General features: G+C 41.7%; 1 protein-coding gene across 1 annotated transcript; it reads right to left on the bottom strand.

Annotated features, from left to right (window-relative positions):
* Positions 1-1,614: 1,614 nt before the first annotated feature.
* LOC148018875 (uncharacterized) lies at positions 1,615-4,513 on the bottom strand. Its single transcript, XM_087701272.1, has 5 exons — positions 4,449-4,513; positions 4,003-4,270; positions 3,831-3,893; positions 3,567-3,748; positions 1,615-1,891 (listed from the first exon to the last, which is right to left on the bottom strand). Exons 1-5 carry the CDS (start codon positions 4,511-4,513, stop codon positions 1,615-1,617), a joined length of 855 nt encoding a protein of 284 aa, XP_087557398.1.
* Positions 4,514-23,846: the final 19,333 nt, after the last annotated feature.

Raw genomic sequence — 23,846 nt, 5'->3', positions numbered from 1 at the left:
ATGCATCATGTCACAAAAAATTGCCTCCACATATGAAGGAGGCAAGGCCAAAAGCTGATTTGCAGGTTCTTTCAACCAATGGTGTAGGGCTGTTATAAACAGTTTTCAGCCATGAACAGGGCTAAAAGAAAGTATTTAAGTCATATGGAGCAAGAGCTGAAGCAAATTGATGTTTTACCTAAAGATGAAGAAATTTCAGGACTATTTTATGGGCTGAATTATAATGATACAATGGCTGAAATTTATACAGCCGTTCATGTAGAAAATCAAGCTGAAAATTTGTCCATACAGATATGTACATTGGATATGTATGACATAATTCAAGAATTTGCAGATTATGAAGCTTTTGGACAGCCAATCAAGGATTAAGCAAGAGTAGAAACAAAGTATAAAACAGTCGATAAGAAGGTCAAGCCAGTGTCGTAGATTTCGTGTAAGGGCTGCTGAACACGGAGTTCAAGTTGCAATAAGGAAAGAGGCTAACAAGAAGAAATCGAATTTTTGATGCCAAAGTTCACTATATTCCTTGTCAAGTAAATTACATGAGGTCCATGTTCAGAAAAATCTGTAGTATTACATAAATTGTTTTACATTCAGGTGTTTGAAGATAGTTATGCCTTTGGCACATAGGCTTGACGTGTCTTGAAGAGTTCAGCTGGAAAGAGTTCTGCTGGGCAACAATTCTGAGCCTTTTCTCGATCTATCATTGAACAATCAACCTATAAGTCTACCCAACATTCAGCACAGTTCAAGGCTGTTCACAGCATTCAAATTTCAGCAAGAGATTGCCACAGGAGAAGAAAATAGCAGTGGACAGCAGAGAATGGAAACACTTTTGCTGTATGACTTGAATCCAATACACTCAGCCCCCTGATTCGATTGGAATGAGCACCAGATATTTTCAGAGCAAGCTCAGTTGTTCTTGTATCCCATGCTCTCACAGTGCAGTCCTCACCTCCAGTGAAAATTACACGGTTTCAGCATTCTCAAATCGGACAAATCCAGATGGTTGACCATAACTATATTCGACAAACTTGATTGTTCCATACACTTTTAGCAGGTCTTTGATATCACGCCAAGGACATCAGCTATGCCTCCACTGGTGGTATATAAACTGGTTTCAGCCACTTCTGCAACATCATCGCAGTTTTGGTTGAATGTAAACGAACCAACATCCTTAAGGAAACATTGGCTGTTGTAGAAGCCCAGTGTCTTCTGGGTAACCCATAAGCAAGTTCATATTTTGCAATGCCTGTCCTGATGTGCCTTTGACAAGATTGTCAATCACAGAAATGATAATTGCCCTTCCTGGCAACCGGTCCTCAAACACATTGATATGGCAATAGTTGGAACCTCAAACATTTCGTGTCTGTGAAATAACACCCTTAGGCAAAACAACCACAAATTTCTCCTCCTCGACTCATGGGCATCAGATGAGGAGTGAAACTAACGGTGACTTTTGATTTCACAACATCAGAAAGTCCCTGTTCTATCTCTGGTACTCTATATAGGATCTGATCACATCAGCAAACCACATCTTATCCTGTTGCTTCAAAGCAGGATGATGCCTCACGATAATACATATAATCTGACTGGAGCTTCTGGATTTAGTCTTCAGTGTGCAGCAAAGTGCCCGAGAGGCGGGTACTCAGAGAAGGTTTCCACAGTCATGGGCTTGGTGGGGATCATCTTCACAAAACCAGCATCACCGTTCTTCCGGAACTTCGGCTCCTTCTCGAGCTCCTTGCCAGACCGCCGTCGATCTTGGTTCGGATCTCTCAATTTGACCGCAATGTGCGAGGTATGGCCATCCAGCATAGGAGCGTAGCCATTGGCGATCTGCCCTGCACTACCATCTCCCCATAGGATATCAAACCTGTGTCTGGTAAAGCTAGGCGCACAGTAGAGACACTAAAACCTTTTAATCAGGCTATCACTTTTGCTACAGCCCAAGTTTTGAAGACCTGATCTTCTATTAGAATTCTCGCAAATCCTACTTGTATATAGCCTTTCACAGTCCTCTTCACATTCATTGCATTTTCATACCCATTGTCTGCATCACCGATCACAGGAATGGAGACAGCCCCTGTGATAAGTCTGTCCTGGGTGGTTCCATGCACCCACAGCCCGCCATTCTTAGCCTTTTCAAAAATATCCCCCTTTTCCTAGCTTTTTCCCTCTCCAATCTCAACATAGCATTCGTAAGGCTATTCTGAAAGTACCAAGTTTTTTATCTTTCCCTCTAACTTTCAAAATAGAAAGCCTTCTCTTTTACTACCTCAATGGTTTCTCCCATGAAACCATGGTATCAAATGCACCAATTTATAACCAACCTTTGAAATCAGATATAGCAAAGGATTTCTGTTGTGATCCAATGAAAGCAAGGTCTATAAGTTCAGCCATGGATGACATGAACCACAAGCATCAGAAAAATAGCACGATAGCATGATCTGATTCAATGCTTCAATGACCTTCGATGTCACAAAGCTCTCTGGTTCATCTCCCCCATCCACCTCATTTGATTCCACGATTTCCTGCACTTTTCTTGGAGATCATCATTGAAATTATCAGCTTGATAATGTCCTTTGGCATCAGTTTTTCATATTTTTCTATCACACATACAACATGCATACAAACTGAAACACACACAAACACAAACACATAAGTGGAGTATGTACATTGGGTGCGCATACTGAAAGGACGGATTATCTTAATGCATCAATCACACACAATAAATCACACGTGAAAAGATAACACTAATGCACAACAAAAATTGAGGTGTTTACGGCTCGGATGTGCAGCAGCACAAAATGTCGTAGATTTCGTGTAAGGGCTGCTGAACACGGAGTTCAAGTTGCAACAAGGAAAGAGGCTAACAAGAAGAAATCGAATTTTTGATGCCAAAGTTCACTATATTCCTTGTCAAGTAAATTACATGAGGTCCATGTTCAGAAAAATCTGTAGTATCACATAAACTGTTTTACATTCAGGTGTTTGAAGATAGTTATGCCTTTGGCACATAGGCTTGAAGTGTCTTGAAGAGTTCTGCTGGGCAACAATTCTGAGCCTTTTCTCGATCTAATCATTGAGCAATCAACCTATAAGTCTACCCAACATTCAGCACGGTTCAAGGCTGTTCACAGCATTCAAATTTCAGCAAGAGATTGCCACAGGAGAAGACAATAGCAGTGGACAGCAGAGAATGGAAACACTTCTGCTGTATGACTTGAATCTAATACACTCAGCCCCCTGATTCAATTGGAATGAGCACCAGATATTTTCAGAGCAAGCTCAGCTGTTCTTGTATCCCATGCTCTCACAGTGCAGTCCTCACCTCCAGTGAAAAGTACACGGTTTCAGCATTCTCAAATCGGACAAATCCAAATGGTTGACCATAATTATATTCTACAAACTTGATTGTTCCATACACTTTTAGCAGGTCTTTGATATCACGCCAAGGACATCAGCTATGCCTCCACTGGTGGTATATAAACTGGTTTCAGCCACTTCTGCAACATCATCGCAGTTTTGGTTGAATGTAAACGAACCAACATCCTTAAGGAAACATTGGCTGTTGTAGAAGCCCAGTGTCTTCTGGGTAACCCATAAGCAAGTTCATATTTTGCAATGCCTGTCGTGATGCGCCTTTGATAAGATTATCAATCACAGAAATGATAATTGCCCTTCCTGGCAACCGGTCCTCAAACACATTGATATGGCAATAGTTGGAACCTCGAACATTTCGTGTCTGTGAAATAACACCCTTGGGAAAAACAACCACAAATTTCTCCTCCTCGACTCATGGGCATCAGATGAGGAGTGAAACTAACGGTGACTTTTGATTTCACAACATCAGAAAGTCCCTGTTCTATCTCTGGTACTCTATATAGGATCTGATCACATCAGCAAACCACATCTTATCCTATTGCTTCAAAGCAGGATGATGCCTCACGATAATACATATAATCTGACTGGAGCTTCTGGATTTAGTTTTCAGTATGCAGCAAAGCGCCCGAGAGGCGGGTACTCAGAGAAGGTTTCCACAGTCATGGGCTTGGTGGGGATCATCTTCACAAAACCAGCATCACCGTTCTTCCGGAACTTCGGCTCCTTCTCGAGCTCCTTGCCAGACCGCCGTCGATCTTGGTCCAAATCTCTCAATTTGACCGCAATGTGCGAGGTATGGCCATCCAGCATAGGAGCATAGCCATTGGCGATCTGCCCTGCACTACCATCTCCCCATAGGATATCAAACCTGTGTCTGGTAAAGCTAGGCGCACAGTAGAGACACTAAAACCTTTTAATCAGGCTATCACTTTTGCTGCAGCCCAAGTTTTGAAGACCTGATCTTCTATTAGAATTCTCGCAAATCCTGCTTGTATATAGCCTTTCACAGTCCTCTTCACATTCATTGCATTTTCATACCCATTGTCTGCATCACCGATCACAGGAATGGAGACAGCCCCTGTGATAAGTTTGCCCTGGGTGGTTCCATGCGCCCACAGCCCGCCATTCTTAGCCTTTTCAAAAATATCACCCTTTTCCTAGCTTTTTCCCTCTCCAATCTCAACATAGCATTCGTAAGGCTATTCTGAAAGTACCAAGTTTTTTATCTTTCCCTCCAACTTTCAAAATAGAAAGCCTTCTCTTTTACTACCTCAATGGTTTCTCCCATGAAACCATGGTATCAAATGCACCAATTTATAACCAACCTTTGAAATCAGATGTAGCAAAGGATTTCTGTTGTGATCCAATCAAAGCAAGGTCTATAAGTTCAGCCATGGATGACATGAACCACAAGCATCAGAAAAATAGCACGATAGCATGATCTGATTCAATGCTTCAATGACCTTCGATGTCACAAAACTCTCTGGTTCATCTCCCCCATCCGCCTCATTTGATTCCACGATTTCCTGCACTTTTCTTGGAGATCATCATTGAACTTATCAGCTTGATAATGTCCTTTGGCATCAGTTTTTCATATTTTTCTGTCACACATACAACATGCATACAAACTGAAACACACACAAACACAAACACACAAGTGGAGTATGTACATTGGGTGCGGATACTGAAAGGACGGATTATCTTAATGCATCAATCACACACAATAAATCACACGTGAAAAGATAACACAAATGCACAACAAAAATTGAGGTGTTTATGGCTCGGATGCGCAGCAGCACGACACCGGTAGCTACTCCTCTACCACCTGAAAGCGAAGAACTGGCAGAAAGGGTATCCAAACAACCAAGCCTTTGTGATCCTAAAGATATTGGTCACCAATTTACAGCAGAAAGTCTACAAAAGCTGAAAATTGGTGAAGACTCTTTTCTCTTGCCGGCTGAAAAACAAATCTTCATGCAGATGTTAAAGAACCATGGTAAAGCCTTTTCATTTCAGCCACATGAAATTGGCTGTGTGGATCCAAGCATTGTGGCACCAATGGTAATTTTTACGGTCCCACATGTTCCTTGGAATCCTAAACCAATTCCAGTTCCAAGAGCTCATTTGCCTAAGTTATTGGAACTTCTAAATGAAAAGATAAAAATGCGAATATTGGAGCCATCTTCAGCTCCATATTCCAACCGATGATTTACCATACCTAAGGAGAATGGATCTTTACGATTCATTCAAGATTTACAACCCGTCAATAAAGTTACTATTAGAAATGTTGGATCAGGACCAATTGTGGATGAGTTTGCTGAAGCTTTTGTAGGTAGGGCAATCTATTCCATGGGTGATTTATATTCAGGCTACGATCAATTTCAGCTTGCTTTGGAAAGCCGTGACATTACCACAATGAAGATGCCTCTTGGCCTAGTCCGCATGTGTACTCTACCTCAAGGGGCTACGAATTCAGTAGCTCACATGATGAATGCTATGCATAAAGTATTGAGGGATTATATTCCTCAATTGACTCTTCCTTTTCTTGATGATGTTCCAATCAAAGGATGTGAAGTTCATGAGAAAAATGAAGAACTCAATGAGCTTGGATGTCGAAAGTTTGTTTCTGAACATATTAATGATTGTGCTCAAATCCTGTCTAAATTAGAAGAAGTCCATCTTACTCTTTCAGGAGCTAAATCTATTTTTGGAGTTGAAGAAGTCCTTGTGGTCAATCATATGTGTGGTCCATATGGCCGAAAGCCTTCTCCATCCAAAATAAATGCTATCAGCAAAATGCAGGAAGAATGTACAAATGTTTCAGAAGTGAGAAGATTTCTTGATGCATGTATCTTCTACCTTATTTGGATACCACATTTTGCCCATGTTGCTGAAAGTCTTTATTAGCTTCTAAGAAAGGGCCAAAGGTTTATATGGGAAAAAGAACACACTCAGGCTATTCGGAAACTCAAGAAAATGCTAACTTCAGCCCCCACTTTAAAGAGGGCTAATTACTCTAATGGACAGCCCATTATACTCACAGTGGACACAAGTCCTATTGGAATAGGATGGGCAGTTGGTCAAGACGACCTTGAAGGCAACAGATATGTAATCCACTTTGGAGCAAAGGTTCTTAATGAACGACAAAGAAGGTATGCTCAAACTAAAAGAGAGCTTTGGGGAGTAGTAACTATATTAAAATGTGACAAGGAGTACTTCATGGGCACACATGTTATAGTTGAGACAGATTGCCTTCCACTCTTGGGCATGATTGCCAATTGTTCCACTCCTGACATAGCCATGCTAAGATGGATAGCCTATATTAAATCCTTAAATCCTGATTTGAAACATATTGCAGGTAGAGATAATCCAATTGCTGACATGCTTTCACGTGCCAGATATATGGATAAAGAAGAAATGATGGATGAAGAAGAATCGGAGTTTATAAATGATGCTGTTAATGTAGGTACAACAAAAATTACAGCAAGATCAACAGGTTCGGCTGTTAAAACAAATTTTACATCAGCAAGGAAGGATGAATCAACCAAAGAAGGACAATGGACAGCTAGTAAACAGCATATTCAATGTTTTGTTATGGTTTGTTCACACTTTAAAGAAGAATATTATGTAGATGATTGGCTAAAAATTGGCCAATTTTTTAGCACTATGACAAAGAAGGAAGATTGGACTAATGAAGAGTTCAAGAGAATTAAGAGAAAAGCCTATGGTTTTTTTCTTAAAGATGGATACATCTAGAGGCATGCGAAAAAGAAAGGAAGGGCGCCTGTTCGTGTCTTAGGAGATAAAAAGACACAAAGACAGGTCATGCAAGAATTCCATGAAAGCCTATTGGCTGGTCATAGAGGCATATGGGCCACTTTTGCTAAAATAAAAGAGAAATTTTGGTGGCAAAACATGTATAAAGACATTGAGCATTTTGTTGAGTCTTGGTATGCTTGTCAAATGTATTCTATGGTAAAGCATAGAGATGGGCTTCAGCCTACCTATCCTTTATCCATTCACTATAGATGGGTTATTGATTTAGTAACCATGCCTACAAGAATTTTGAACATGAGATATCTAGTACTTGCTAGAGAAGATCTCACAAATCAAGTGGAAGGAAAGGCCTTGACAACAAAGTCTACTCATGCTATTTGTAGATTTCTACTTGAAGAATTTTGCAGGTATGGATGTGTTGCTAAAGTAACTGCTGATAGAGGGGAATTGGATGCCGATGAGGCTCGCCATTTCTTTGCTCAATTGGGAATTAAGTTATCTCTTACTTCAGCCTACAATCCTGAAGGCAATGGTAAGAGTGAAAGAGGTCATCAACCAATTCTTAAAGCTTTAGCAAAATCATGCAAAGAAAAGTTGAGGGAATGGCCTAAAATGCTACCATTCGCATTATGGGCTGATAGAACTACCCATAGTACAGTGACAGGATATATGCCAGCTGAACTCACATATGGACAGCCACTTGTTATGCCTATTGAGGAATCCATTGTCACATGGAGTATCTTGCCTTGGGATGAAGGCATGAATAGAGAAGAATTGTTGTCTTTACGCATAAGGCAACTTGAAAGAAGGCCAGAAGATGTCAAAACAACCATTGAAAGGCTAAAAACAGCAAGATTAAAGAATAAGAAGAGGTTTGACAAGCATCATCGACTCCGTCCGAGAGCTATTCAAGAGAATGATTGGGTTCTTGTCTATGATAGCAGCCTGGACAATCAATATAGTGCTCACAGAAAGTTAGCCAAGCGATGGTTTGGACCACATGTTGTAAAAATAGTACATAATAATGCTACTTACTCTTTGGCTGAAATGGATGGAACCATGATTAAGATTCCAATAGCTGGGAAACGAATCAAACTCTTCAAACGAAGATAATCTTCAACTTATGAATTTGATGACTTAGATATGAGCCCTCTACTTGAAGACATGCAGGAAGAAAAAGACTTAGAGAATGAAGATGAAGAAGAAGTCCCTCCTTGACCTGTAATCTTATGAAATGGCACATGCCGGAGGATGTGCAGGTTAGGAGGGGGTGAATGTCAAAGAGTTTACTGTTCATAATATAAATCATGGGATTCTTCTGAACACAGAAGAGCTTCACTGGAAGTTATATGAGGAATTTGCATACAAAATTCAGACATTGTTATCCAATAACCACCTTAGTTACACAAGTTCTTTTGTATTTAGCATATAAGTTTCAGTTATACCATGTATATTTATGAAAAATAAGTCTATGGGAACCTTCAACTTGGTCAACTAGAAGTAATTGACAGTCTGCAGGATAAATCACATTGATTCAGGTGCAAAAATATGGTCAGAACCCAAGAAGAATGCCAAAAGTTGCCAAAAGTCCACTAGGTCCACATGGGACCTGGAGTAATAGACTTAAGTGACCAGCAAGTGACTTGGGTAGGTCAAAAAGTGACCAAGGGCTGAGCAGGGAGCAGCCCGCATTTTTCGACGCAAAATGCGGGCTGCACAGTCTGAAGCAAACTAGAGAGAGCTGGAGCTATGGTGCATGATTTGGAGCATGCAAACTGAAGATCAACAGGCCCAACTACTGAAGATGTAAACATGGTGAGAACTCCACTTCTCTGCCCCTTTGGTCTGACGAAAATGCATACTGAAACAGTCTATAAAAGAGGGAAATCTGAGAGAAAAGTATTCAGCCTGCTCTTATGCACGACTTCTCTCATTTTGTCTACCTTATTCATGGTCCAATGAAGCCCGACTTGTACCCAAGTACTTGGGTGACTTTGGGGCAAGCAAAGGGTGAGGATATTGAAGGCATACAGGCTGTTATGGGCTGAAATAACCAGTCATAAAGAGGGAAGCCCACTGTTATGGTCCATTTTTATGAGCAAACATGGGATTTATGTAGTTGTAATGGAAGGAAATGACCTCTTTTCTTCAGGACATTGTTCATGAATGATCAGAAGAGCTTCTTCTTGAGTTTATGCACTCATTTTGAGCTTGATTATGGGCTGGAATTTTCTGTTTTAAAACAGGGCTGAAGCTAAAATTATGCTTCTTCAATTCATTTCATGTATCTTTTGCCCAAATCTTGAATGCACTTGAATCTATCAACAAAATACTTGTTCCAAAGGGTTGAAATCCATCTATGTACTTGAAATAAATGCCATTAGATCTTGCATTTGATATTCATAATTGAATTGAGAATCTGAAAATACCCTTTATGATATGATGTATGTATCCAAAGGCATTTGATGTAACCAAGATAGACTTATTTCTTCCGTTCATGCATGCTAAGTACATAGTGAAAAAGCTTGAACTCTTCTTCCGTACCTAAATCATTTCTAAATCCCGGATCTTATTAAACCCCAATCTACTTTCCCTTCCTGAATCTTGAATCCTAAAACTCCTCTTCTGCACAAAAGCCCCGGTGGTAGACCTTCAACCCTTAACGCGACGACAGCGCACCAAGGGAGGTGGCTTCAAATTACTTGCGGGAAAGGTTCTGCTGATGAGTCAGCTATCCTGAATGGCAGGGTGTTACCACCTTTTCCACAGCCAGCTTCCCGCCCAAGGGTGTTTCCACCTTTTCTTGGAACGAGGCCTATTATGACAGTGAATTTCTTCTTTTTTTTCATAACAGTTTTATTTGTTTTTTTCTTTTTTCTTTTTTCCTTTTTTTTGGTGTTTTTCGTTAAGAAAGAGAATGGTAGAAATACCATGTCTCATGACATCCTCGCCACCGTTATTGGATCAGACGAGAAGAGAACAAGGTCGGGTTGAGAGGTAACTATGAGGGGCTAGCAGAATGAGACCACCTTAGGAGGAGAATCATAAGGGCTATTAGAAGCACGAAGAGAAGGACGGTGTGATGCCCAAAAGGAAGAGGGTAGGTTGACTCTGATGTCAAAATCCCCAAGGAGGAAAGTACTTCTTCAAATGATAGCCATTGATTAGAAAAGGATCATCAGAGACATCAACGGTCTACACTTAAACAGAGCCGTTAGGATTGACAGCAAGTACCTTGTATGGGCCCATCCACCGTTATTGAAGCTTGCCAGGAAACTTTCCAAATCTCGAATCGTAGGCTAGGACAAGATCGCCTTCTTTGAACTTCTTGTGCTTAATGAAACTATCATGATAGGCCTTGCGTCGCGCTTGAGTGGTTTCCATACATTGTAGGGCGATCCGTCGTATCTCATCCAAGCATTCCAAGTGCAGGAGGCGGCGTTGCAGTGAACTATCATCTCCCAAGCGTTCTTTAACTGCCACTCGTAAAGAGGGCAATTCTAGTTCAACAGGGAAGATGGTTTATGTACCATACACTAACTGGAAAGGGGTTTGTCATGTAGCTGCCTTATGGAGGTTTTGTATGTCCAGAAGGCCTCTATAAGTCGATCATCCCAGTTGCGACGATGTGCGGTAATCGTTCTTGTCAGGATCAAGTTGAGGATGCGATTTGTAACTTCAACTTGGCTGTTGGCTCTAGGGCAATAGGGAGTGGACTTACGATGGCGGATCTTATACAGCTCTGTCAGTTCCTCCATGATTTTGTTAAGAAAATGAGTACCTCTATCACTTACCAACTCGAGGGGACTGCCAAAATAGGTGATAATATTCTCGTACATGAACAAAGCTATGATGTTACCATCATCCCGCTTCATAGCTTTAGCTTCACACCACTTTGTGACATAATCTATACATACTAAGATGTATATGTTCTGCTTCTGTCTGGTGGGTGGATCAATGGGACCCACAAAATCAATCCCCCACTTCTCGAATGGTTTTAGGGGAAGAATAGGTTGCAGTGGCATGGCACTTGTTTTGATGGGTTTTTCCATTCTCTAACAAGCATCACATCTCTTGCAATAGTCATGTGCATCCTTGTGGAGAGTCGGCCACTAGTATCCTGCTAGCAGAGCCTTCCTAGCTGTCGCTTCTCCTGCAAAGTGTCCACCACATGGTTCATCATGGCATGCTTTCAATACTATGCCGATTTCATCCCCTACAACATATCTTCGCAACACTTCATCTTTTCCTCTCTTGTACAGTGCACCGTCTAGCAAGGTGTAAGGGGCTGATTCTAACAGAAGCTTCTTCTTCTCACAGCTTGAGATGCTAGGAGAATAGTGTTGAGTTGCCAAGAGGAGCTATGTCTGCATACCAAGGAGTAACTGTTTTAACTAGAAACAAGGAAGCATCAAGAAGGTCTGGATCATCTTGTTCCTCTTCTACAGTTTGAGGGATCCGTGATAGATGATCGGCTAGGACATGGGAATGGCCAAGCTTAATGATCACTTCAAAATTGAACTCCTAGAATAGGAGCAATCATCTCATCAGTCTTCCTTTAACATCTACTCTGTTTATCAAGAAGGATAAGGCTTCATGATCCACTTAGAACTTGAAATGCATTGACAGTAGATAGTGTTGAAACTTCTCCAGTGCCTAGCCCTTCGACTGATGCATCTGTGTGCACATGAAACTCCTTCGTCCAATCAGAAGGCTGTAAGATGGGTGCTTTGATAAGGCACTGTTTTAGGGTATTAAAGGCTTCTTCACAGTCATTAGTCCAAAGAAAATCCGCATCTTTCCTTAGGAGCTTGTGCAGAGGGTTGCCTTGGTTGCAAAATGTGCAATAAATCTTCTGCAGTAGCCCACATGGCCAAGAAATCCTCTCAATTGCTTGAGGTTTGTTGGTGCTATCAAGGCAGCAATCTTCTCAATCTTCGTCAGGTCTATTGCAATCCCTTGTGTAGAGACAATATGGCCCAGAAGAACTCCTGATGAAATGCCAAAGACACATTTGTCGAGGTTGAGAGAAATCCCATACTCTCGACATCTATCAAAACATTGCTCAAGGTGTCCCCAGTGCTCACGGATGAAGCTATAGACACAAAAGTCATCAAGATACACCTCAATGAAATCATGCAAATGATTCTGGAAGGCATCCATTACTCGTTGGAAGGTGGCAAGAGCATTACAGAGCCCAAATGGCATCACTCTATAGGCATAGGTTCCCCATTCTGTGGTGAAGGTTGTTTTGGATTAGTCCTCTTCTGTAATTTGGACTTGGTTATATCCGTTGAATCTATCCAAGAGGGAATAGAGCTCATGGCTTGCCACTGTGTTCAACAATTGGTCTGTAAAAGGGATAGGGAAATGATCCTTCTTCGTCTTCGAATTGAGCTTTCAAAAGTCCACACATATTTGAAGTTTCCTATTCTTCTTGGGTATTACCACAATGGGTGAAACCCATTCACTATTAGCCACGGGATAAATGAACTCGACCTCAAGAAGTTTCAATAATTCAGCCTTCACCAAAGCAGAATAATTAGGATTCATGCGCCTTTGTCTTTGCCTTACAAGTTTGGCATCAGGCTCTAGGTCAATGTGATGTTGGCATACTATGGGATCAATCCCCTTTAGATCTTTATATGACCAAGCAAACATGTCTAAGTTCTCCTTTAATAAGTCTCGCAGGGCCACTAGTTCTTCTTCGGGAAGATGGGGACCCACTTTTAGGTGACGTTCAGTACCGTCAGTATCCAAGAACATCACTTGTCTTTCACCTTCCACTTCGCAAATAAATGTCCCATGGATTGCTTATAGATAGAGGTCTAACTCTTTCAAGGAAGTAGTGTCCTCGTTTGATGTTCCACTAGAACCAATGTCCTCCTTTTGAACAGATGACTCATTTGTCTATTGAGATTGCTGGAAGGGTATCAGAGCTTTGTTGGCTCTGTATGAGTGGTGATTTCTTCTGGACTTAGGGATTCATCTTCAGAGGATGTGTCCAGGAATGTCGCATAGCACGGATCTTCTAGAATTAGTGGCTTTAATAGCTTTGGCTTCTATTGGCAGGGAGCATCATCATCATCTTTTCTCTTGACTAAACGGTCAGGGCGACAGGAGCCATTGGTAAACTTAATTTTTATGCCTTTGATCCATTGCTTATGCAGATTTTGCATACTTTGTAGTCCATTGGTTAACCCAAATGGAACCATGGTCATTCCCTCCAACACCCTGAGATCTTCGACCTCTGAGATCTCTGTAGGAACATTAACAAGATCGTCCGCTATCAGAGGATCTTCTTCAACTGCACTTTCATAACGTGCTTCGTTTTCTTCCTCATCATTTTCATCCTCTTCCTTAGGAGACTCTGTCTCTGCTTCTGTAGAGGCTCTGTCTCTGCTTCTGTAGAGGCTCTGTAGGAGAAGAACAGATCTTTTGCCTCTGCATCTGCTTCTGCTTCTGTTTCTGTCTCTGGCTCTGTCTCTGTCTGCCATGTAACAGGGAGAACATTACATCCATGCTTCTATCTCACTGTAAGAGGTGATTTCAAAAGTCAATTCTAGTTGAGGCAGGAGGTATTCTCCCATGGACAAAGACTTGGCTTCCTTTGGTAGTTGGCTTACAGTGCCCACACTGTTAGGGACTGTGCCTCAGTTTTCTTAGAAAAGATCTATTTAACAGCCTCTTCGCTCCTAATGTACCATCTGTTACTTCGTTGGAGGAGTCAGTTATGACTTCGATGGATGTGGATCCATTGCCTTTTTGTGATCCATACAACTTCAACACCACTTTGTTGGGTCCTCTGCCTAGGGTTAGGGTTCCTTTGAACTAGTCTGTCCTGGCTCTCGCTTCAAAAAGTCAAGGTCTTCCCAACAATAGAGGGTACGAGATCCCATAAGAATTTGGTTTAACCACCAGATAGGTCAGCCATTAATATTTTCTTGCAAGGGTTGTTTTTACGTATGGGAGGATACCCAACGGTTTAATTCTACTTTGGTCTGCCAATCTGATAAGCCACTGTGTAGATTGAACTCCTTGCAACCCTAAGTCCTTCATTGTCACATCCGTCATTATGTTTACTGATGAACCTCCATCAATCAATGCATCTGAGATAAAGCATCCTTCAATCCATACACTAATATCTGGGGTTCCAGGATCTAGGAAGACATCAGCCACATCTACTTCATTTGCAGGTTCTGTGGCTCTGTTGGACTTTATTATTGTTGGGGAAGCAATCCTTAGTCCGCGTCTTCTTGTCAAGATGCTTTTGAATTTCTTTCGACAGTTGGGAGACAGCATTAGCAACTGCCGGAATGTTAAGTTAGGTTTAAAAGTGTCTAGGTCTTTTACCAAGTCATAATCTTTGATAGGATCCACAGACTTCTCCAGCCTGTTGGGGAATGGGGCTACACCCATTTTCATCTTTCCTTTTTCTTCTAGCAATTGCAACATCGGCACCTTCTGTTTCTAGAGGTGCTTATGCATCATCTATCTCCTGGACCTCTGGTCCTGTTTCCGGGATTATCTCTGTGACTCTTTGTGGCACTACAATGCTCTGTACTGCACTGTTCTGTTATGTATTGCTCTATTCCTGTGTTGGCAGGTTGAACTTCATAGTCTTGGCAAGGGAGTTGTTCTTTTCTTGGACAATTACTTCCTTCTTCTTGGCGCGTGTGACAGTGGCAACTTCCAACTCTACCAAATTGGAGGCAGGCTCTTGTACCTTCTATTGACTATTAGTGCCATTGGCCTTTACAGGGGCTAGACTTTGGCAGTCCTTTGCAGTGTGGCCTTCTCCTTTGCATCGGCTGCATAAGAGCTTGTAATCCATAGATCGTCCAGGGTTTGGATAATTTGGGGAGATATGTCCCTTTTCTCCACACCTATAACATTCCACCTCTGATCTCTGACCACCGCCAGACTGTCATCCTGTGTAACTTTGAGAGGAAAACCTCCTTGGACCGAAATTAGGACCAAACTCCCTAGGCTTTGGTCCAATATCGTGTGTTGTCATTTTAGATTCTAGCAAGTTGAATCTTGCATTTTCATCCTTCTGTCTTCGTTCGTGCATCTCTTTCAGAGAGAAAATATCCTCTGTATGGTTCTTCCGCAAACAGTAGGAACAAAAGGCTCCAAGAATGGTTGGTTTTCGGGTACATTCAGTGGCTAAATGTCCCGCTTGATGACACTTTCCGCACCATATATTAGAGCTCATCAATCTCTTCCAGCTCCCGTAGGGGTGGATATATTGGCGGTATTCACCTTCAGCGTCTGTAGCTGCTCTGTAATCACATCCATAAGCTCTTTCTTGATACTTGCAACTTAGTTGGATAAATAGTCCTTCAGATTTTTACCTCCTGAAGTACTTGTAGTAGAGTTTTGGGAAGCTTCTGTAATTACTGCATACGCTGGTTGGGTTGATCCAGAGGGTCCTCTATTCTGGTTCTAATTCAGAGCTCCTGCTGAGACTTGGGATTGTTGATTCCAGTTGGTAGGGTTCCACTATTGTTGAGTCACCATTGGAGGAATTATTTGAGGCCACTGTTGTTGTGGTTGAACCATCATTTGAGGCACTGTCGTCTAAGGTGACCACATTGGATTAGGTGCATTATACTGCGGCACTATTTGCATCTGAGGATAGGAGTAGGGAACTGTCCCTGGGACTACATTTGGTGGGTATACCATTCCTGGCATGGGAGGAGGTAAGACTCCTCTTCCTAGAGTCATTGATAACCTTGCTTCAACTTCGGTATACAATCTTGCACCTTCCACTATAGCTTGCAAATTGATTGGTCTTCTCAATTTCTCGAACTTGCAAACTTCTAGTTGTAGGCCTTTGAGAAACACTCCTTTCTGGATGCCTTCGTCCAAATGATAGTTAGTCTGTCTCTTCAGGATGGATTCCATTCATGAGACATAAGCTTCTACTCTTTCTCCAGAGGACTGACTTAGGTTCATAAACTCCTCTCGTATCCGTCGTCCCATGTGCCAAAAGTTCCTGGTGCTTGTCTCTCATACCACTGAAACACCGCACCTTTGAAAGTAGCGGGGAATATTACTAACCAATGCTCAAAGGTTCTGGCATTGTTAGCTACACATGCTACCGTAAATTCTGCTACATGAAGATCAGGGTCTTCATTGTACTCTCCCTTAAAAACTAGCAATGGGACTACATTTGTTGGCCTGTCATCAATATTTCTCGGATAAATCTGACTAGGAAGGGGACCTTGAGTCGCCATGGGGACTTCTGTAAATTGTGCTTTTAGGGCATCAAAGGAGGCTTCTGCTCTGCGAGCTCGTCCTCAGCCTTGATTTTTGCCTTCTCTCTTCTCACGTACCTCTCGACTTGTTCTAACGCTTGCCTCTTGATTGCGTCATTCATTAGGGGCTTCGCTCCAACTAGTTGTTCAGTACTCAACAAAATAGAATCAGAGAGGGGCTTCAATCTCGGGGGATTCTCTGGCCAACATCTCCTCTACTTCCTTCTTTTCAACATCTCTGAATTTGGCTTTCAAACCACTACAGAGGGGGAGATATTCCGTTTTGAAAGTATCAAAACTCATTCTTCTTAGGATCGTTGCTGTGCTATCATTATAATAATGCCAACTTCTAAGGGTTTCAATAGTGTATGTTGTGAAAAACACTATGTCTGCCAACTTCTAGTGGGTTTCTAATTGGACAAATAGAAGATTGTCAGAACACCAAGCATCCCACGTATTTTGTTGTTGAGCATCCACGAACAAATTCCAACTCTTTTCCTTCTTGTTTTTGTGAACCTCCACTGACCACAACTCCTGAAGCTTCTTCACAATCTCCCACTTGATGATGTCTGAAAACTTCTCAATAAATACTAAATCTTCCATGGATGGTCATTTTCTATGTTTCTACCCTTCAGTTTGTTTCCAAACAAATTTCCATCAAGATGCAAGTTTCTATTGCCTCAGCAGGAAGAGAAAATAGTCCACCATATAGAGCATGCATCATGATGGTAATATGTTTTTGCCATTGTGGGATGAACTTATTGTGGAAAGTGGCTTTGGCAATAAGAATCTCCAACTCTTCAATGGAAGAAGGAACTTTTCAAACATCCGTTGATTTCTCCTCTTCTTGGCAATGCCACTTCCTTCATTTTCAGCCTCTTCAGATGCTTGTTGATGGCAAGTTTCCCCGGTTACGCACCAAAAACATGGAGCCCCAAGAGGAACACCAAGGAAAAGGGGATTCTACTGCAAGAAAATCTATCTTGTAACATCAACAAGCTTTTATTTCATTCTTTTGATGACCAAAACAAAGAAAACAGCAAATCTTCACGCAGCATCATAGTAGATATCTCCCAGGATTTGATAGAATCAACCATAATCTTCAACATCTTCACAGAATCCTTCAATAGAACAAGGAACACAAAGAAATACACCATTTTTTAATGGAAATCAATCACATAGTATTCATCTTCAATGTCTTCATAGTTTTCTCTCTTGATCTCTCATATATAGTTACACTGTTTTGATAGATCTATTATCTCTCTCTCTCTCTCTCTCTCTCTCTCTCTCTCTCTCTCTCTCTCTCTCTCTCTCTCTCTCTCTCTCTCTCTCTCTCTCTCTCTCTCTCTCTCTCTCTCTCTCAATAGTACATCATCTCCTCACTACAATACTCAATAATGACTCTCAATAATCCTTCTTAGATCATAGATGCACCTCCCAAGAGATATGTCTGATGCGAAGAGGCACTAGAGCCACTACAATGTTTCTTCATAGCTCACTACTGTCACTGTTACTCTAGTCTTCTCTTCAGTCTTCAAGAGCTACTTCTTCCATTTTTTTTAGCCCTTTTGAACTTAGATTCATCCTTTCCAAAGGTTAGAAAACTTTTCCAAAGTCACACATACATTCTACAGAACACTTATAGAAGATTTACATAACAGAACAGAATAGGAACATAGCAGAGACAGAGGCTCTACAGAAGGTTTTCAGAGGGTTACAGAAGGTCATCAGAGAACAGTAAATCCTCATAACTCATACTAAAACTATTCCAAACTATCAAAAACTATTCAATAAGCTTTCTATAAAATATTTCAACCTTTATCAATCATCAATCCATGCTTCATATAGAAGAAAATCAGAACAAAACAGAAGCTATACAGAAGGTATCAAAACCAATCAGAACCTCAACAGAACCTATCAGAACATCACAGAGCTTCATATTTCCACTAAGAATCATCATGAACTTTCAAATTATAATCAATATCATCCAAAACACTCTCAAACACTTCCATTAACAACCATACATCACTCTAAATCCATAAAAAATCAACCATTCAAACCAAAACAACAAAAATTAGTCAAAAATTCAGTCTTTTTCCACTCTCAACACCCTATGACCCTACCTCTAAGGAGAGCTGCTCAGGTAGAACTCGACGCTATAGCAAGGGTTGAAGCAATGGGTAGAAAAGACATGACAAGCTTGGCATGACCGACTTGCCTGACCACGATGCAGTAACGCACATACCAAGATTAACCTTGAACTCAATGCCTAGGTCTTTGCACATGAGTACTTTTTTGGAAGGCACAAAGATGTATATAGTCTTGCGTGTCAATGCATTGGAAGATGCTACAAGAAAGGGAATGTAGACACAGGAGCAGGAGTCAATGTACTCAGCCATGCAATCTTGAAAGGCTTGGGGTAACCCACATGTGGAGACCGCAAGGTTTAATGTCACATTGGCTAATGGAATGAAGATCAAACCATTTGGAGTGCTAAAAGACTGGCCCTTGAGGATAGTGGGATTCCAGTTCTCATTGAACTTCATACTCATGAAGGGAGTGGACTACGACATCCTAGTAAGCCCACCTTGGATGCGAAATGCACGAGTGATAGAAGATTGGGGCAATGGTCTCATATTCTTAGGCAACAGATCAGAGGCTGTAAGAGTCAGGATGGACAGTTGGAAGACCACTCCAATCGACCTAGATTCCACCTCTACTATGTTGAAAGGATACTCACAAGTCAAAAAATCATATGGGCCACTAACAATGTATATCCTTTGCCCCGAGAGGACGAGTGGGACTGGATGCATGTGCTAGCCACCATCGATCTGTCATTCTCAGATGAAGAGGATGATTATAAATAGGCTACTACGGCAGTTGGTGAGTCCCAAAAAGTCACATAATCTTAGCTACTGCCAAAGAATAAACTCCTACCATCAGTACCACTCTGCATGATGGCCAGGAACTCTAGTAATCGACCAATACTAGTGCGCCTACCACACGAGCCTCCAATGCTAGAACCCCGTGTAAATGTAAGAGTAGCCACCATCATTGAGATTGAGGAAGAGGGTGAGGAAGCAGTGGCACCTACCTACCTATGCATATCAGAAACTGCACAGAAGACATACATCTTTGATGACACTCATTTTGATGAGGGAGCTGATTGTAACATATTTATGCACAATCATTGGACCCTCATTGGTCAGCCCCAACTGCAGCCTACCAACACTAAACTCAACCCATTTAGAGGACAGTCCTACTCACTGCTGGGAAAGTGCAAAATAGTAGTCTCTATCGAGACTGAAAGCCTACCTATGATCTTATATGTGATGCCTAACACTAAGGCCATTGGTAATGAATCGCTACTAGGATGCGCATTCAAGAAATAAGCACAATGCAATGTCAATTATGACTCGCAGCGCATTCACCTTGTCATTGGCAATGTTCAAATAGTGATTGCTTTTAGTAAGGGCAGCACAACTCCTGTCAAGATTGTGGGAGAGAAGGAAGGAGTCTCACTTGTAGCTTTCTTGCTTGCACAATGGGGGAATACACACAAGGGCGGAGGCTGAAAACAGTTTTCCTCTTCTTAGTTGTGTAAGCCAAAAGAACTCTCTTACAAAGAAATAGAAGAACCCTATATATGGGTCTCAAACCAAACTCAACTAACTAAGGTGGCATACTAACTGAGCCACGAACTAGAGTAGATAAGGATAGCTATCATGTAGCTATTATTCATGGGCGGTGTACCAACCGCGTCTGCAACTGACAAGTCGGTGACATGAATACACAACGGTCACCCTGGCGTATCACGAGTGAAGCTCGATATCTCAACACTCCCCCTCGAGCTCAATCCCAATTCCTTCACACCAAGCAGGTCTCTGAACTTGCGCAGCTTCTCTGCGCCCAATGCCTTCGTAAATATGTCAGCTACCTGATCCTCTATGCTGACATAAACTAGATCAATAAGACCTAGTAAAACCCTCTCCCGCACATAGTGATAATGCACCTCAATGTGCTTTGTTCTAGCATGATAGACTGGGTTATTTGCCAAGTGTATACTACTCATGTTGTCACAATAAATGACAACTGGCCCATCTGTAGACTGATGCATATCATAAAGTAGCTTATGCAACCAAGCTACCTCACATGCAGCCATTGTTGCACCCCTGTACTCAGCCTCTGTGCTTGACAAGGCAACTGTAGGCTGTTTCTTGCTGCTCCAAGTGACTGCAGCACTCCCAAAAGAGAACACATATCCACTGGTAGATCGTCTATCAGAAATACTACCAGCCCAATCAGCATCAGTGTATCCATGCAGCTGTATCTGAACCCCAGTCTCATAAAATAGTCCATACTGCAATGTGGACTTCACATACCTGAGTATGCGTCTAGCCGCATCCAAATGCGGTTTCCTTAGAGCCTGCATAAACTGACTTACCAATCCAACAGCATAGCTCAAATCTGGCCTGGTAATAGTCATATAAATCAAACTTCCTACTATGCGTCTGTACATAGTAGGGTCTTCCAGAAGCTCACCTGCATCTGCGCTCAGCTTCACATTCTGCTCCAAAGGAACTGAAATAGGCTTACAGCCTGTCATCCCATATTTGGACAGCATGTCCAATCCATACTGCCTCTGCAAGAGCTGTATCCCACTTGGTGATCTAATCACCTCAATGCCCAAGAAATAACGCAGCTCTCCCAAATCCTTCATCTCAAACTTCTGCTTCAATAGCATTTTCACATGAAGGATATCTTCATCACTGTCACCTGTCATAATCAAATCATCAACATAAATGACAAGTAGCATAATACCTTTCTCTGTTTTTCTCACATAAAGTGAGAAATCTGCCTTGGAAATCTGAAAGCCAATAGTGACAAGATACTGTCCTATCTTGTCAGACCATGCTCTAGGTGCTTGCTTCAAGCCATACAAGGCTTTCTTCAACCTGCAAACAAACTCAGGATGAACATCATGCACATAACCTGGTGGCTGCTCCATATAGACCTCTTCTTGCAAGTCACCATGCAAGAAGGCATTCTTTACATCCATCTGATGTAAAGACCATTCCTTTGATGCAGCCATAGCAATGACTGCTCTTACGGTTGCCATCCTTGCAACCGGACTGAATGTTTCTTCATAGTCAATGCCATATGTTTGTGCATACCCCTTGACTACTAATCTTGCCTTGTATCTGTTCACAGAACCATCTGCATTGTGCTTCACCTTATAAACCCACTTACAGCCAATTGCATTCTTACCTTTAGGCAAAGGTACCAATTCCCATGTAGCATTTGCTTCCAAGGCATCCATTTCTTCATCCATGGCTTTCTCCCATTTTTCTTTTCCCATGGCTTGCTCAAAAGAAGTGGGTTCTGGTTCCTGTATCACCTTGACCATATATGCATAGTGAATGGCTGTAAATCCATCATATTTCAGCCTATCCACAGGATACCTAACTCTGGTAGACCTGCGCAAAGTGGGTTCACTCCCAGGTGCTCTCAAAACATCCCTGGTCTTCCTTACTCCAGGTGTAACAATAGAAGGAATACCCAACTCATCATCAATGCTCTGTTCTGAGCCACTGGATTCACCATCCACATAAGAGTGACCTGCATTCACATCAAACATGGGCTGATCTACCTTCTCTTTTCCTTTTCGTGATACCTGCATACCACTATTTGCGCTGCCTTCAGAAGATTCTCCTGATCTCAATCTGCCTGTCCATGGCGAAGAATGTGAACCACTACTAGAGGACGCTCCAGGTCCACTAATATTTTGTGACTGCTGCTGTGAATTCTGTGCAGCATTACCATTTTGTGCATCTACATCATCAATCACATTTACTGGTTTATACCAGCTACTCATCTCATCAAAAACAACATCTCTGCTCACTGTAAACTTACGAGTAGAAGGGTTATAGCATCTATACCCTTTTTGCTGCAGAGAGTAACCAATAAAGATGCACTTCTCAACTTTTGGATCCAACTTGGATCTCAACTCATCTGGCACATGTACATAGGCAATGCAACCAAAAATTTTCAAATGAGAAATATCTGGTTTCCTACCAGTATACCTCTCCTCTGGAGTCATTCCATGTATTGCTGCAGTGGGAGTCCTGTTCATTATGTAGACTGCTGTAGCAACTGCTTCAGCCCAATAAAAATCTGGCAGGTCTTTTTCATTAAGCATGGCACGAGATACCTCTCCAATATGCCTGTTTTTTCTTTCTGCAATTCCATTTTGCTGTGGGGTATGACTGCATGAATATTGCTGCTTTATGCCATGCTCCTGCAGGAACCTTGCAAACTCATTTGAGAGGTACTCTCCCCCTCCATCTGACCTTAGGCATTTTACTTGCAGGCCTGTTTCTTTTTCAACCATAGCTTTAAGAGTTTTGAAATGCCCAAAAACTTCACTTTTCTTTTTCATAAAATACACCCAAACTTTTCTGCTATAGTCATCAATAAAACTGACAAAATAATGACAGCCTCCAAGAGATGCAGCTTTAGTAGTCCACACGTCAGAGTGGATTAATTCCAATGGCTTCTTACTCTCTTGAACATGTCTAGGAAATGGTTTCCTTGCCTGTTTTCCAAACTGACAGGCTTCACATACCTTATGCATTTCTGCAACCTTGAATTTAGGCAATCCTGCAACAATGTTTTGGGCCTGCATTGATTTAAGTCACTGTACATTAACATGACCAATGCGTTTATGCCAGATATCAATATCTGCAACTACACCGGTCCCATGTGCAAACATTGCTGCACTCAATTCAGACATGTCTGCATCCAATGTAAACATTCTGCCCTTCTTCTTTCCTTTTGCTATCAAGCGACCTTTATTTTTCATATCCTCAACAAAGCATCCATGAGGATTAAATCTGACCTGCAAGCCCTGCTCAACCATTTGACCAACAGAAACCAGATTCTTGGTGATATTCGGGACATGAAATACATCGGACAGGTATTTTTTTTTCCCATCCTGCATAGACAAGGGAATTTTTCCAATCTGCACAATAGGATGTGCAGTATCATCACCAGTCTCCACAAATCCTGGTTTTTTCATTTTCCTTGCATCCTCCATCCATTCTGCATGACCTGTCATGTGGTTTGATGCACCTGACTCAACATACCATACATCGTTGCTTTCTTCTGCACTTGTCACAGAATTGTTCATGTGCTGCACCATGAACAAATGCTCATTTCTGTCATCACCCTGTCTACTAGAAGATGCATAATTCCCTTGTTACAGTTTTCCATTCATGATGTCATTCTGCTTTTTATAGCAGTCTTTAGCCATATGACCCATTTTACCACAGTAGTAGCATTCAACATTACTGTTTGCATTTTGGCCTCTCTGCCATCCACCACGACCTCTTTGGCTCCCCCTGCCTCTAGAGTTACCAC

This window comes from Lygodium microphyllum, chromosome 20 (genome assembly GCF_053477565.2).
Source record: "Lygodium microphyllum isolate KBCC chromosome 20, Lygodium_microphyllum_v1.1.10, whole genome shotgun sequence".
Lineage (NCBI taxonomy): Eukaryota > Viridiplantae > Streptophyta > Polypodiopsida > Schizaeales > Lygodiaceae > Lygodium > Lygodium microphyllum.
Note: the sequence above shows the minus strand (reverse complement) of the source record. Positions and strands in the feature narration are given on the sequence as shown.